The 15,971-nt window shown below is 42.0% G+C and overlaps 1 protein-coding gene across 3 annotated transcripts in view; it reads right to left on the bottom strand.

Annotated features, from left to right (window-relative positions):
• The window catches only part of LOC111934946 (contactin-3-like), a 93,114-nt gene that overhangs the window by 21,056 nt on the left and 56,087 nt on the right, over positions 1–15,971 (bottom strand). For all 3 annotated transcript variants that reach the window (XR_015275181.1, XR_015275182.1, XM_086846916.1), the window contains exons 4-9: positions 13,633–13,836; positions 12,943–13,045; positions 11,791–11,975; positions 4,246–4,382; positions 2,084–2,213; positions 857–1,007 (exon numbers count right to left, since the gene is read on the bottom strand). Coding sequence is in view for 1 of the 3 variants with exons in the window: in XM_086846916.1 (XP_086703042.1) it covers positions 857–1,007; positions 2,084–2,213; positions 4,246–4,382; positions 11,791–11,975; positions 12,943–13,045; positions 13,633–13,836 (910 nt within the window). In the remaining 2 variants the exon portion in view is untranslated. The remainder of the gene's footprint in view (positions 1–856; positions 1,008–2,083; positions 2,214–4,245; positions 4,383–11,790; positions 11,976–12,942; positions 13,046–13,632; positions 13,837–15,971) is intronic.

Here is a 15,971-nt window from a genome sequence, read left to right as displayed (position 1 = left end):
CTCTGCTGCCCCAGTTCAATCCCTGAAAATCCCAGTCTGTGGAAATGTGCAACAGAAAGGCTGGGAAGGCAGCAATGCCCAGTGGGAGAGATGCAAACCAAAGGCTGCTCTGGAGCAGAGGTACAGCCCTGCCCCATAAAAATGTCTTTTTACACAATTTAACCAGCACATGTGTGCAGTTTCAGCTTATGACTAATTCAATAATACTTTAACAGGTATTGCTGGAAAAAAAAAACATTTACATGTTGTTGGAAATCAATAGCTGGGGGCATGGGTGAATCACAAACTCTCCCCTGAGAATTCCAATCCCAAAACACATCCACTATCACATAAACAGTGATGACATCTGTTACCCCTGGTAGCATCATGGCTGCTTGGAAAGAACCTGGAAGTGCATTTTCCTTTTCTTTTCATGTTTTCATCTGCTATTCTTGACCTCCCAATTAACTTTTCTTTCTTTTCTGAGCTGTATCATCCCCATGGCTGTAACACACCTCAATTGCCCCTTTGCCAACATTTTCAGAGCATTTTGCTGAAGCCTTTTAGTACTTTTGTACAGGCTTTGCATTCCCAGTTTTCTATCATTGCCTGGTTCTCTCTAAATCAGGCCCAACTCTACATTAAGCTGAAAACAAAATCTGACCCTTGACTTTAGAGAAAGCACCACAATTGCATTCTCAGTGCTCTCATACCATCACAACAACAACAAAAAAATACAACAAGCAAAAAACCCCAGGCCAGCCAGACTTCAGAGAGGCTTTACAAGTGTTTGGATTTACAGCTGACACTACTGCATAAAACCACACATGAAAGCTTCTTGTAAGATTAAAACAAATAAACCAATGTAATGTGATACCTTTCATTTTCGTGTAGCTGCTCACCTCCCTTCTTCCAGGAACATTTGGCCTTAGGGAAAGCTTTGGGTTTGCACTCAAAATCAACTGTGCTGCCTATCTGAACTTGGATCAGTTTCTTCATCGGACTCTTGGAAAAATCTGGAGCAGAAGCTAAAACAGAAGGGGTGGTAGTAGTGAAATAAAGCACCTTCAGTGATATTAATGATACTATTTAGCACTTACACCAGCACTTCTCAGATTCCAAACATAGTTAACACCATTAATTAGGTCAGACTGATTTTCTATTTGGTAATTAGGTATTTTCTCCTCCTTTTTTGTACCTGATCCTGCTACCAAAGGTCTCAGCTGTGCAGGTGAGCACCCAACAAGGCAAGCACAGAGGATCACAGCGACCAAAGCTCAAAGAACCCAGTGAGCGCTCAGCACCTGCCCTGCTGGATGCTCTGCTGAAGGGAGCACATTTCTCTGATCATTCCAACCAGCACCACACCAGGAGCCTCACTGAACCCCAGGGAACTGGAAAGTTCCCAGTTTCACGTGCCAGATGACAGGAAATGAGTGTAGCTCATTCTGAGTGAAATTTTCATGAATTACGTTTCGAAAAGGCTCGTGGCCTCTCCCTGTAGTAACACTGAACTTTGAAAGGAAATTCAGTGTTTGAGGAGCAAGGAGCATGTGCTAATCACCACCACAAAGGCAATAAATAACCTGTGTCCCCAGAACACAGCAGTGTTACAGGAGGGAAAAGTGCACAAGTGTGAGTGTGTCAGTCCCAAGCCGTGCTCCCTCCAACAAACAGCTGCCACTGCTTCAGCCCCAGCACGGGCTGGGTGGATGCTGAGTGTCACTGCCTGTCCCTGGCTCCACAAGGGCTCCACACAGAGGATTTTAACCCCATGGTGTCCCTGAGCCCCACACAGAGGTGAGAGCAGCTGATGGAGCCAGCACCACCTCCATGCCACACCAGAGCTTTTAATCCTCTGGCCCAAACCCAACCCCCCATCCCTCCTTTCCCTCGTGAATAATTTATCCTGTTCTGTTTTAAATGAATGATTGGCCTGGAAATCCTCTGGCAGCAGATGACTCAACTCTTCAGCTCTGCAGATAAAGACATCAGGTTGACAAAAATGTTTTATTTCAGTGGCAGCAGCTGAGTGAGTTAAATCCGAGGGGGTGTGGAGAGGGATAATGAGGTTTGTGTTCTAGTGAAAAAAGGAACATCTTACCTACAACCCTGAGCTCTGCACTCGAAGAGATGACACCATGTTTATTTTCAGCTATGCACTGGTATCTGCCAGAATCTGTCAGATTTAGATTTGATATTGTAAGTGCACCATTTTCAATTTGGATCCTTCCCTGAATATTAAGAAAAATATCTTTATTGATGATATATTTCCTGTGAAAAATTTAAAATAAGTAAGGAACAGAAATAGGACAGCATAAGTACAATGAACTGGGTAAATGCAAAAGCATCATCTTGAAAACAGTTCCAAAAGAAATGATCTGACTGCATCATGGCACAGCAATGGTGATCAGCTATTCATGGAGATCAGTTCAATGCATAAAGTAATTCTTAGAACTTGCCCTGTTGCACTGAGGTCTGTCAATCTCAAATGCCCTTTTATTTCTCCAGAAATACAGACAGAACCCTACCAGCCCCCTCAGACAGAGCAGAGTATCCAATGTGTGCAGATGGCACTGGCATTTCACACTATTTCACACGTGCCACTTGCGAATGAGCTCGCTGGAGCACTGCAGAAAATATTCCAGCAGCCTCCAAACCACAGGCACAGAGTGAAGTGCCCTGGAGCCAGCACAGCTACTCGAGTGTCTGGGTCTTCTCACCCTGCTCATTCTTGGAAAGCTCAATTACAGCAGGAAGTGACTAATCTGAGTGGCACAACTGGTGAGAACAGGAACCGAGTGAGAAAGACAAAACCAAAGGAGCATCAGCTTTGGGGAAAACCAGAGACACAGTAATGGACAAAACCCAAACTACCTGGCCAAAAGTATTTTCTAGGGGCTGTGTTTTGGATCTGGACCTGGCCCAAGCACAGGGGGACTCCAGGACAGCTCAGCTCCTGTCCCTGCTGAGCGTGAGGGGCTCAGACAGAAAACAGTCCCAAAGAGGAAAAAGCCTGAGTGTCTCCATGTCTTATCTCCTCTGCAGCATCCCAAGCTGCTGCTCTTAGAAAAGGATTGTTGATGGAGAAGGGGAGAGCTGAGTGGAACAACCCCAAGAGATGTTTGTGAAGGAGACCCAGCACGAGGGATTACTGCAGTCAAGGAGCAGAAGACACCTGATCACTGCACACAGAGAACTCCTCTGGTGTCTCCTCAGTGCTGGGTCTCAAAGAGCTCCCTCACTGTTTCCAGTCACACTTGTGCCCTGACATCAGCCAAAAGGCTGGACAGCAACACTCCAAACTGGAGAAATGAGGAGAATGAATGATTCCAAGGTATTTTTGTACTTCCTGAGGTAAAAAAAGCCCATTACCTCAGTGTCTCTGTATGACACAGCGACAATGCTCTTAAATCACCCAGAGGAGATTTTGTGCTCCCTCATTTAACCTGTCCACAAAACACCAGCATTCCTTTTAGCCAGCACGATGTGAGAAATGCTTTCCAGTGCTCTGCTCATTTTTCAGAGCCCTCCAGTGAATTCACCTGGATGTCCCTTTCTTCCCCAAAAGCTGGTGCTGAGCACAAGGCACTGGGCAAGGGCAGAATTGCTTCTTGGAGAAGCAATCAGGCAATATTCCTGACAATTCCTGGGGCTGTTTTCCAATGCAGCAGGGAGATTTCAAATCAATAAATAAGGAATATCAGATCCTGTTCTGTATTTCTCACCTTTCACCTTCTAAGTTCAACCTCCTTTCTCTGTCACCAAACGCACTAATTTCAATTAATTTGCTCTGACAACTACATTAAAGCAACTATCTTTGTTATGTTGATGTTTGTGTTCCACTCTTTGCAACAAGTAAGTGGTAAACCCATGAATCTTCAAGAGTTTTGTCAAGAAGTTGGAAAATATTTTCCTACTACCTTTAATGAAATTCCAGCTGCAAATATAGTAAAATAATTCAAGCTCTCCATACCTTATTTATAGTTATTTATAACATTATTAAACTTCCTTCTCCAGTCATTTCTAACATGTTTTTTGGTTTTTTTTTCCTGTGGTTCTGTTGTTTTCAAATCTGCTTTTAGCTGGAATATTTCTGTACAGCACAGTTTGTCCTTGCAGCTTTTGAGGCCTCATCAGGGTGCTCTCAAAAATCACAAACCCAGTATCAAAGATTTCTCTTGACTAATACCAGGAACTTTTGGATTCTCCAATTTGCATTGTGTTAATTTTGCAGGGCACCACTTTTCCCAAACAGAAAGTTACCTCTATTGCCAGCTGCTCTCCGTTCCTCAGCCACCTGTAGGATGGTTTGGGCTTCCCACTTGCTCTGCAGTCCCAGTATAAAGTGTCCTCCACAGCAACTTCCACATCCTTTATGGTCTGGATCCAGTGAGGCTTTGCTGCAGATAAAATACACAATGAAGACCCTCACAAGTTATTGCTCCAGGTCAGAATCAAAGGGTTAATGGGCACAGAACTCATCAGTTTTCTGCACAGACTGATCTGTACCAACAGAGCTTCCCCCTGGTCTTGCTTCAGCCCCCTGATGAAACAAGTAACTCATTATTCTTCTTAAACATTTTCATTATGAGCACTAAACCAGAAGAAAATTGAGAGTACAGATCACTAAAGCTGGACTAGTGAAACCAATATTAAAATCACTAATGATTAAACAACATCATTTTGCAATCGAGACAAATGTAAGAGAAAGACATTAATGGCGAGACTGAAATTAAATAAGTGATGTGGCTAAATCATCAAATTAATGCTGAAGAGAATCCTTTAAGTCCTAAAAAAAAATAATGGTATGTCAGCCTTAGTGCTAAATACCATTTGAATTGTTTTCTAATGCAAGGCAGCACTTAACTGGATGAGAACATGGATATATGAGATTGTTTTTGAAAGTAGAAGCCTTGGCACAGAATTTGGGTAATGCAAACCAGTAGAATAAAGTCCATAAAAATCACTATTTTTTAAGCCAAAATTTGATGCAATAATACCATACATCCTTCTGAATTACCCTAGATACAGTTAAAACTGTAAAGGTATTTAAAACATCTGCTACAGCTTTCACAGGAAGGAGAAAGCTCACTTGGCAAATAAACATCAATGCATGAAAAACAACAGTAATTTATTTTTATTCCTTTAGTGCTATTTCACATATCAGTTCAACACTGTTTTACAGGTAATTTGTGAATTTTCTTTTAATTTATTTATAATAAGTTTATAATCTCAGCCTATGCTTTTTTTCCAAGAAAAGATAAATCCTGGACACTGCCTATGGAAAAAACAGATGAAAGAGCAGGATGGAACTTGGCTGCAAACTCTTAGCCATGGGCAAAGAATTTTCCAGAGTAAATTTGCTTAAGTCAGTAATTCAGGAAAATCTCATAACACTCTCATATGTAAACAACCAGGAGAAAACAAGTCCCTGGTGATGTAGGAAAACCTTATTTAATACAGGAGTTTGGGAAGCACAGATTAATTCCCACTACAGTGGGGTTCAAACTTATTTCATTTTAAAAGATTCCTTGTTTCCTAGCATGGAAATTTCCTCTCAATCCCAGGTTCTGCAATGCAGTGAAAACACCTCAACCTGACCAGGTACAGCACCAGGTTTTTATAATAATGATTATTGATCTACTTGTGATTTATGTACCCATATTTAGGGTTAACTTCTTACAGAAGAACTTCCTAAAATGTATTCAGTGAGGTTTTAACTACTAATAAATATTGGAATCCAACCAAAATTTGCTGACAGTGAAACCCTCTGAATATTACTTTTTTTTTTCACATCCCCATGAAGATTAACACATGTCACTAATTAAGAGATAATTTATTTTTTTACACTCTCTTTATCAAGGTCAGCTGCAAAAGACAGGATGACCTGATTTTTGTGTCACATGGATGTACAATTTCACTGGAATTAACTGGGGTTAAATCTTCAAAGTTCAGGTCACAACACTGGAGCTCCAGACAGCCATTGCTTCATCTCACATGTGTTGAGGGAATGAAAGCTCAGGGCTCCATGTAATGAGCACTTTACACACCTCAATATTTATGCAACATTCAGCAGTGCTTGAATTACTGATGGATCCATACATGTGGAACATTTAACATCTGCTGCCTATCTCCACTTGAAAGTACGTTAAATATAATCTGTTTTCAAGTCTAAAGATCTTGGATTCAATTCTACCAATAAAAGAAAAATCACTGTCTGTTTAATCTTGTTTTAGGACTCTGTGTCAGGCAGTCTCCACAGGAGGATTTCCCAAGTCCCCACACAATACCATAAAGCAGAAATTCACACAACAGCTTCCCAAGGCACAGGGTGAGAGATTCCTGGTGCTTGTCCATCCACATGAGAGTGCTGATGGAGACTTCAGTGATTTCCTGCAGGGAGGCTCCTTTTCTAATTCCTGATGGAGGAGCTGAGCAGGAAGAAAAGCCCCACTTTCAATCTGCCTTTGGAAGAGAACAATTCGACCAACCAGCTCCAAATGGAAAAGGCAGCTCGACAGGGGCAATTCCAGCTGGGAATACTCTGACTTGTGGCCAGGATGAAGGTGCTCCATGTGCAGAAGGAAGTCAGCTATCAATTACTGCTCTGACACCTCTCAAAACACCAGCAGGACTTGCCAAGCCCAGCACTGCCCCTTGTTGTTGAGCTGAGGACACCTGAAGGATTCTGCTTTATTCCTCTCAAGATTTAGTCACTGCCAGCAAAACTTTGCTGCCCAAAATATCTGATTTCACCATCACTGCCACATCTGTGCTCCTGAAGGAAGACTTGGTAGTAAAATCTCATTTTCTCCTGGAACCACTGCACAGTTGTTGTGAAACCTGGATCTTCCTGAGGAGAGAGGAAGGAGTCACTTCTTCCCAAAGCAAGGACTAGGCAAGCAGGCAGCACATCCTTTCTGAGATTAAAAAAAAAAAAATAGACATTGTCCTGTAAGCTGAGAGGTTGGAAGTTAATTTTAAAGGAGTTCACAGTGCAGGGTTTGAGACTGTGACAGGAATCCGTGTTTTGGGAAAAAAAGAATTCTTCGGAATGTGCTGTGCAATCTTCATGAAAGATTCATCTGGAGCTCCCCCAGGACAAAATGCTCGCAGGTAAGTGATTTTCTAAAGCAGGTTAGCCGTCAGCTCCGTGGCCAGTCACTTGGAAAAGCACCAGCCTGGATTTTGCTTCAGTTGTTTTAGCCCTAAAGTGTTCCTCACAGGGCTGGTGGTCCCAGAGGCAAGGAGAGAACAAGTGTGGGACTTCAGAAGCAGCAGTGAGAGGCCTCTCTCCTCCTGTCTGTGGTGCTCAGGATGACCCTTCTCCCCCAGCCTGCAGGAAACAACTCATTACACCCCAGGCCTCCCCTCTGGGCCAGAAGGGAAGGAAGAACCCTTTTTTTCGCCTTTTACAGAATCCTTTGTGACGTTCCTGGGGCTGGTGTGAAGGGAGCCCAACTGCAGTGATGCTCCTGGAAGCAATGGCTGAAGAAAGTGACACTTTTCAGAGGCTGAGCTGGGATTTGTGAACTATTTGTGGATTAACCTCTCACAATGCATCAAAACACGCATTTTCTATGGATCTCCTTCAGAGTGAGAGAATCCAGCAAAAATCTGTTTTTAATTCTACAGGCCTGGGGAACAGAGTGGAGGGGAGGCAGAACTTCAGGGCCATGACTTTTCCAGGGAGTTCTGTGCTCTGCTGGGAGCCAAAGCCCCTGGGAAGCTCTTCCAGAACAGGGATTCACGCAAGATGTTGCCTTCTCACACTTGCACTTTGACATTTCCACTAGGAAAGCTGGGCTGGAAATCACTGAAACACCTTTGGGGAGGCTCAGCAGATGGGTGAGAAATCAGAGGAGAAAGAACTTCTCAGAGCACGAGAGGAAGCAGCTGTGAAGCACACGGGGGGAAAGAGCCACCCCAGAAGTGTAACCTGCAGTTTTCCAGCAGGCCTGTCTCAAAGTCAGCCTCTGATACTCACACTGATGCCTGCAGCAGGGATGAACCCTCATTTCATCTCAAAACTCCACGGGATTTCAAGCACGAGACACTTTTGTTCTGCTCAAACAGCTGGGCCTAGAGAAGCAGCTGACACTTCTCTGAAAATTCCATTTTTTTACTCCCATTCAAAAATAAGAGTGCCCTCAAGCAACAGGTAATTCCAAATCACTGCAGAAAGCTTCAGTATGTAAAAGAAGACAAACTGTTTGTCTGGGCAGCAAGAAAATTCTATTTTTACACAACATTAACAATTCAACTCTAGGCTGATCAAACTCAGCAACTCATTGATGTTATTTACTCATTTGTAGCTTTGTTGTCGATGTTTTGAAGACATTTCCAAGCACGAGACAGAGTCAGGCTATCAGATAAAACATTTCAACAGAGATATTCTTCTACCTACACAAATAACACAGCTTCAGTTCAATTCTGCTGGTAGATTATTAAAAAATAAATAACCAAATATACCAGTGTTTTTTAATACACTAAAAAAAGGATGTAAATTCTACTTATTCCTGGGGGATTTTGTCTTTGTTATCACAGCAGAGCAAAAGGAGAACAGCAGCAGAATTTCTTTCTCCCTGTCAAACATTTTATCTTGGTACTGCCAAGCAGGACTTCTGTATATCAGCATGGGCTAATTAAGAATATATTTTCTTCAATTATACCTTAAATTAATTGCTTTACATATCTTTACCATGCTTCATGTTTAATTGCATCCTAAAACACAAAAATGTAATTGTTTCATCTCCTCTCATTTTTCTCTGCCACAAAAACATCTCCGTGGATTCTTTTTTTTTTCCTGTTATCTCTTCATGGGAAGCTAAAAGTGATGACAAATGAACATGCTAATAAAGGGAAAGCAAATTATTTATATATTCAGGTTCTACATTCAATCATAGTTGGATAATCTTGTCCTATTTTTAGCACAATCTGAACTCCCCTGAGTAGAAAAACTGGCGTTTAACAAATGTTAGAACTGTAAAAAGGACAAAAAATTGAACATTTGATGTCAGGCTTTTCTTGATAAAATCCTTCAGGAGCAAGAAGGAAGATTAATAGTCTGTGAGTATTGTAATGGACCCAGAATATCTGGTTTAGAATACTGATTTTAATTATCAACACCAACTATGGCTTGAGAGCTATATTTAAAACACACCATAATTTTAATAAAACAGACTAATTTCATTTATTTCAGGACCAGAGTTACAGAGGTGACAGATTTATAGGAATTCTTGAGAAAGTGACCATGGACAGGAGCGAAGTTGAGCCTGTCCTCAAGGGCTCTGTGGCTTCAAGGCTGTAATTCATTATTGGATGAAAAAGTAAAGCTTTTAACCAAATTATTTATGCACTGGCCAACCTGATTTCCAGATTTGAAACTTTCCAGTTTCAGCTCACGAAACAAACCACAACAAGAGTGTTTCATTTCATAGCAGAGCAATGAGTATGTCAAGCTTTTGTTCAGGAGCAGCTTTATGTTATATTTACAAAGAATCCTTCAAGTTTGCAAAGAGAGAAAAACCTATTTTTCATGAATGATTTTTATCAATATTTTTTTTCCTTCTAAAGATTTCTTTTTCACATTATTTCACTATGACATCTTGCAAGATGTTAACCCAATCCTTCTCACATTGGTTTTTTTTTGGGTCAGGCAGAATCATGCTTTCTTCTGCCAAGAGGAAAATGAATGTCACTAGTGAAATAAAAAGACATTTGTACTTGTGTAATGTTTATATTTTTCTATGTTTGATAAGCAGACACGCCTTCAACTTCCACCAGTGAAGTGTTTTAACAGCAGCCACCATTCCCCAAAAACACCAGATTTGTGGATTTTTGACAGCGTTGGTACTTTCTGGCAGATGGATGTTTTTTTACTCTGTGTCTTCAGTTTATTGCATTAATTTCCCCCAAATCCTCATCTGCTTTTAGAAAAACTTCCTTAAATATTGATCTTTTATTGGAAGGCTGAGTGGGATTAGATTTCTCCACCAGACAGATTCCTGGGCTTTGGCACCAGATGAGGTGGCAATCCATCAGAAGATATTATCTTCACTTATAAAACTTTGAACTATCAAATAGAGTTAAATGCTCTTATCCTGAATCTGAGCTTGTTGGAATTCTAACTGCAACAACAAAGCAAGTACCAAAATAAGAAAGATTACTTAAATCTATTTAATTCTGCAGAATGGGTTCCATGAAGCAGAACAAATGAAATGAAACAGTTGGAGTGCCATTACTGCTCTCATTATTCTTTGTAAGATAAACATCCATATCAGGGATGACTCTTAACACGGGCAGCCAGTCCTGCTGGAATATGAGCTCCATCTGAGGGCTCAAATCCCTGTCTAGATCTGCAATGAAAGCCTTCACACCGATTCAATTGTCACAGAACTGCAGCTGGGTTGCTTTTGCTCATTAGCAACATCCTTTATTTCAGCTCTGTGGACTTTTAATGAGCAGAGCAGAACTTGGGCAGCAGGGCAGGTACCCCAGGAATGGCCACTGTTGAGGACTGATGAACAAATCTATTTTATACTGAATATTTGTAATTTATTCTGATGTATCTCACAACTGCCATAGCAATGTTGAGCCAAAATGATGCACGAACCACAACTCTGGAACTTTCAAGCAGCAAATATGGTCACTTAGTAGAACCAAATGCACAGTGCCAAGGCTGGAATGGCAGAGGACACTGGCAGGTGAAGCAGCTTGGATTTACTGCCCTTTGTTAATCATAGGATTTCCCAAAAAAGGTCATAATTACAATCAGTGCATGGAAATTTTGTGTTGCTTCACGTCCCCTGTCCAAGCTGACCTTGAACATTTCCAACAACGGGGCGTTCATCCAGTGTCAAAATTAACTTGGAAGTTGGCAAGGAGAGAAATCTCTTTTCCTTCTTCCTTATAAAATCTATTGTGCCTTAAATTAAAATCTTCACGGACTAAAATCTTTGTGTTCTACCAAGCAGCAGCTCCCCATGGAGAGGCAGAGAAGAACTTGCTCCCAGTTGCAGAGGAGCTGTGCTCTGTGCCTTCATCCAACTAAAAACCCATCTCTCTGCTCAAATACTCCTCCATGAGGGAAACATTCCAAGGCAGATCAGAACCACTGTTTAAATTGCCACTGAAGTAAAGAAAATTATATTTGCTGAGATCTGGCTTTAACAAAAATTGTCAATTACCACTTTGTTGCAAATCACTCTCGCTTTACACCACCACCAATGTGCTTTGCTGATACTCATTTCACTCTATAGCCCTAAATGCACAAGAGACTGCCTTTTTTCCAGCTATAAAATTTCATATTATTTCATTTCCTATACTGGATTATATCCTCCCATTTATTTACTCATTTTAAAATAAAATTGGCTGTTTTGAAAGCACAGGATTGAGAATATCCATCAGTAATCTCTTCACAGAGCAAGACAAAATTTGTACTTCCCATAAACAGGAGGCCTAAATGATCCCCCAAATAAATCCAATTGACTTAAAATTGAAGGTTTCACCAATGGACCCAGTAGAAATGTTTTAAAAAAGAAGTCTTTCCATCCCAGAAAAAAAACAAGCACAAGCACACTCTGCTTTAGTCTCAGCAATCCTTGTGAGTTTTAAGCCATTTCCTAGAGATCTTAGCAAGAAACTGCTGCAGAACTTCTCATTTTCTGAGAGCACTTAAAATGCCGTGGATTTTTAAGCCCAAATGCCTGATGGAACTGCAGAAACTGGAAATTTCAGAGAACCCCAGAGCAGTTTGTGCTTCATGAGTCAAGAAAGGTGGGAGGGAGGCAGAACAGAGGTTCCTACCATAGTAAGTGAGACGTCCTCTTGCAATGTTTTTGCCTCTGGAGTTTTCAGTAATGCATTCATAGAGCCCTGCGTCCTCCTGCTGGAAATTAGGGATTTCAATCATGCCATTGGATTTCCTCAGCTTTATTTTACTTGGAAATGGCAGCCCGTCAGTTCTTCTCCAGTTAATCTGAGGCACAGGGCTAAAGAGAGAGTAATGAGATTTTAAACAGTTTTGCTTAAAGTCCTTGATTGTCATAATGAGATACTTAAAGCAAACTAAATTCAGCAGTGACTTACAGGCTGTGTTAAAAGCAGTAACCACACTGTACATGACAGATGGTCAGACACTCTGGCACCTGATTTGCATTCACTGCTGATTCCTACGCTGCATTTGTGGCACCAGATTTGTCAGGAGTAACTCTGTGAATGCCCAATAATTGCAAAATTTCCTGTAAATCAGCACTGGCCTCCCCTGAGGACGAGTGAGATTTCCCAGTGGTTTCCAAGAAGGAAGGATCCAGGCAAATCTTTTGGAATTGCCATCCTCCAGCAGCCTTTCATTCTGTGATGTGCAAACCTCCCCTCACTGGGGAGCCAAGGCAATAGTGTGTGATCAAGTCATCAATCTGATATGGGCACCCAAGAAACTCCTGCAAACAAACCCCACACTGGTAAATAAATACATTTACAGCAACACAAATGCATTGTCAGATCATCTGTGCAAGAGAAAAGGTATCAGCTGCGAGTGAAGCATCATTCGGAGGAGAAATGCATTTCAATCTTTATTTTGGCTATAAAGAAAGAACAATATTATGAAAGCACCAAGGACATTTAAGAGGAAAATTCAGACAACACTCTCACAGACTTCAGCACCCTTTCCTTGCACAGAGAAAAGAGATTCAGTTCAAAGGTCATATGCAAAACCACACTGAATCTGCTCAGGTTAATTTGAACTGAAACACAAATTCCCGTGTGGCCAACACATACATCTTAATCCTAAACAAAATCAAAATACTCTCCAAGAGTCTTTGCCCTCTCATTTCAAGGCAGGAGCTGTGATGACCAAAATCAGTGCTGGGAAAACACCAGAACAACTGCCAGAACCCCACAGCTCTTGTGCAGGTGAACCCTGAGGTGCTCCACTTTTCAGTGAAGATGAAAACTTACTTTCCTAGAGCAAAGCACTCCAGCTTCACAGTGGAGCCTTTGGCTGCTGCGAGCGTCTCAGGGAACTGAACTTCTATTTTGGGCTCGTATTCTCCCATCACACCTGGGGGAGACAATTGAGAAGGTCAAACTTTGAAGGTAATTTTTGAAGGCAATTCAAAATCAAGCTTATTTCTCTGACACTCCGCTTATAAAGGGACACACAATGAAATCAGGGGCAGAGCGAGGACACAACAGAGTTAATCTTTGTAGAAAGCAGCCAATGTTTGTGTGGCAGTGGTCTCAGGGATGACAAAGAGTTCCACTGTCCCACTCCAAACCCCTTGAGAAGGGTGGCCCAGGTGTTCTGATTGGGTTTGAGTCCCTGGGGGGTTCTCCCCTGGTGTCCTTCTACTGCTCCCTGAACTCCACCCTCCAAGGTGGAAACCCTTAAGAGTTCTGTCCCTCAAAAACCCCTGCTGTGCCTCTGTTCTGGCTCTCTCTTCTGGACCTGAGTTTTTTCCCATGCTGAATAAATGGTTTCATGAACTGGGAGCCCATCCTGTTGGTGTTTGATGCTGGTCCCCAGAATCCTGCAGCTTCCCTGGACGAGATCCTGAGGTTGCTGACCGCAACATGTTTGGACATCAGGTGAGGATTTATGGCTGGAGAGGCAGAATCTCTGGGTGATGATCCCTGGTGATTCCATACCGTCCGTGCGCAGCACCAGGGGCGTGGGGGAGCCCAGCACGGGGCTGCTGCTGGCCGTGCTGGTCACCACACAGCTGTAGTTGCCCACGTCTGACGGCTCCACCTTGGCGATGTACAGGTGTCCTGTCTCCTGCGACACGAAGCGCCGGCTGTCCTCCTGCACAAACGAGGGGTACTCGTTGAAGATCCAGGCAAACGACAAGTCTGGGCGGGGAAAAAACACAAGTAAAGATGTTTGATAGGGTTTTTCCACCTTTTTTTCCCCCCTTCAAAGATCACTTTATTATTATATTGGACAGCATTGCTTTGAGGCCTTAAGTTTTAGCTTTCAGATTTTTCCCCAGCTGTGTAGTTTTGAGCTTCATATTCAGTGTCAGTGAGCTCTCTTCACAGAACAGGCAGACAAAACAATTCCTTCTCTAGCTTGGTACCCAGGACAAGAACAAAAGCAGAAACAAGGGTGGGCCAAAGAGAGAAAACAAGAAGGATGGCACTTCATAACCTGAAGCTGTAATTGGATAATTAACCCTGATACACAGATGGACCAAAACTGATAAAAACGTGAGACCTCATGACCAGTCATGCATTTTGTGACCATTTTTGGGTCCATCTTGGGTGCAGCCCTGGCCAGGCTCTTGTGCTGCCCAAGGTGTGTCCTTTAAGGCCTTTCAGTAAATCCTTGCTTTATCCTGAGCTCTGTCCAGCCTGGGTTCCAGGCCAGCCTTCTCCAGGTTCTGGTGACCACGAAGGGACAGAAGGCATCACGTTATTTAAAATACTTTACTGTGTAACAAACAGAGCCAAAGACTGAGAAAACCAGATTTAAAAAAGTACCAGAAACTAAAAAAAAGTGCCCCTCCAATTCTTTCACCAAATCCCCATCTCCTCCAGCAGAAGAAAAAAGGCAAAAGAAATCCAGTGTTAGGAGGTTTTGTTTAAATTTCCCCCTTTCTTTTTTTTTTTTTTAAATTTAATATGCATGGAAAGAGGAGCAGACAGCAAAAACGAGAGCAAACTTTGCTAAAATGGAAAGATTATTCATTCAGTAGTTACCGAACTCAGCCAGATGCTTAGCCAGTAGAAACAGGACAGGAGCATCCACGTGCTAAGAATGTCAGAAGAAGCCTAAATTCCCAGTAGGGCTCATCACACAGCAAAACTATTTTTTCATACAAAAATCCATAAAAACTTCATTAAAAACATTTCTGTATGATGTGGCAAAGTAGCCCTCGCTACCATTCATTATGATTATTTGAAAGGAAAAAAACAAAACAAACCCCACACCTCAAAAGATAAACTAAAGAGACCTGGCAAAAAATTTGTTTTGTTTTCTGAGCATCACTCTGAGTTTTCTGTGCCCAATTTTAATTGGCAAAAGCCTCTTCCTGTGTGAGGCCACGTGTCTGTCTCATTCATTTCCTACAGGATCAAAGGAAAATAAATTTTTAATGGTGTTCTAGGCAAGGAATAATTTTTCACCCACGTGCCACTTATACAAAGATTACAGCTTCTGGAAGTGCTAATTAGCAATGATTACAGCTTGATTGGCCTCTCTTTGTGTCTGCAGCATTGGCACTGCCCCCACGAAATGGAGATCAGCCCTCCCTGCACAGGTTTAATTTGAGGGTGCACAAATTTGGGTGCATCATGAAATGCAAAGGTGACACATCCTGAACCCTCAACACCTCCCCAGGCTGCCAGAGCCAACAGGACAATTTAACACAAGGTAAGACTGTACAGGTGAAAAAAAAACCACTCAGTAAATGAAATTAAGATATTTATGGGCTGCCTAATGCCAAAAAGGCATCAAATGAAACGGCTGGTCATTAAACTTCATTTAATTTTGTTCTATCAATATTTAAACCTCTTCCACTGTGATAATTTTGCAGCAGCAGCAAGTGCCAACCAGTAACAGGCTCAGGAGTTACAATTCTGTCATATTTAGGAATATTTACTGTCAAACACAGAACCATAAGGAGGAAGAGACCTGCAAGATCATCACCCCTGTGGGCCTGCAGCATCTCCTCAGGAGCAACAATGGCCTTCAGCCTAATTCCTTCCTCCAGAACTCCAGAGGTGCCACTCACTCATGGAAAGGCAGCCAGGATTTGTCAGGAAACGATGGGAGAATTAGGGCAGTGGGAAGCATGGAATTATTTCAAAAAAAGAAAAAAAGAGAGCACACCTGAGGAGTTTGAAGGGGACTACTTGGTCTTGGTGAGCAAGGAATGGGTGCTCTTCCTAAATGGTGTGAAAAATGATGTTCACATATTTTTTGACAGAATTTAAGGAGGTTCACATATTTTTTTATAGAATTTAGAAGTTTAATAAAAAGACAA

Source organism: Cyanistes caeruleus, chromosome 11 (assembly GCF_971803275.1).
Source record: "Cyanistes caeruleus chromosome 11, bCyaCae1.hap1.1, whole genome shotgun sequence".
In the NCBI taxonomy this organism is placed as follows: Eukaryota; Metazoa; Chordata; class Aves; order Passeriformes; family Paridae; genus Cyanistes; species Cyanistes caeruleus.
The sequence above is the reverse complement of the archived record's forward strand: the minus strand, read 5'-3'. Positions and strand labels throughout refer to the sequence as shown.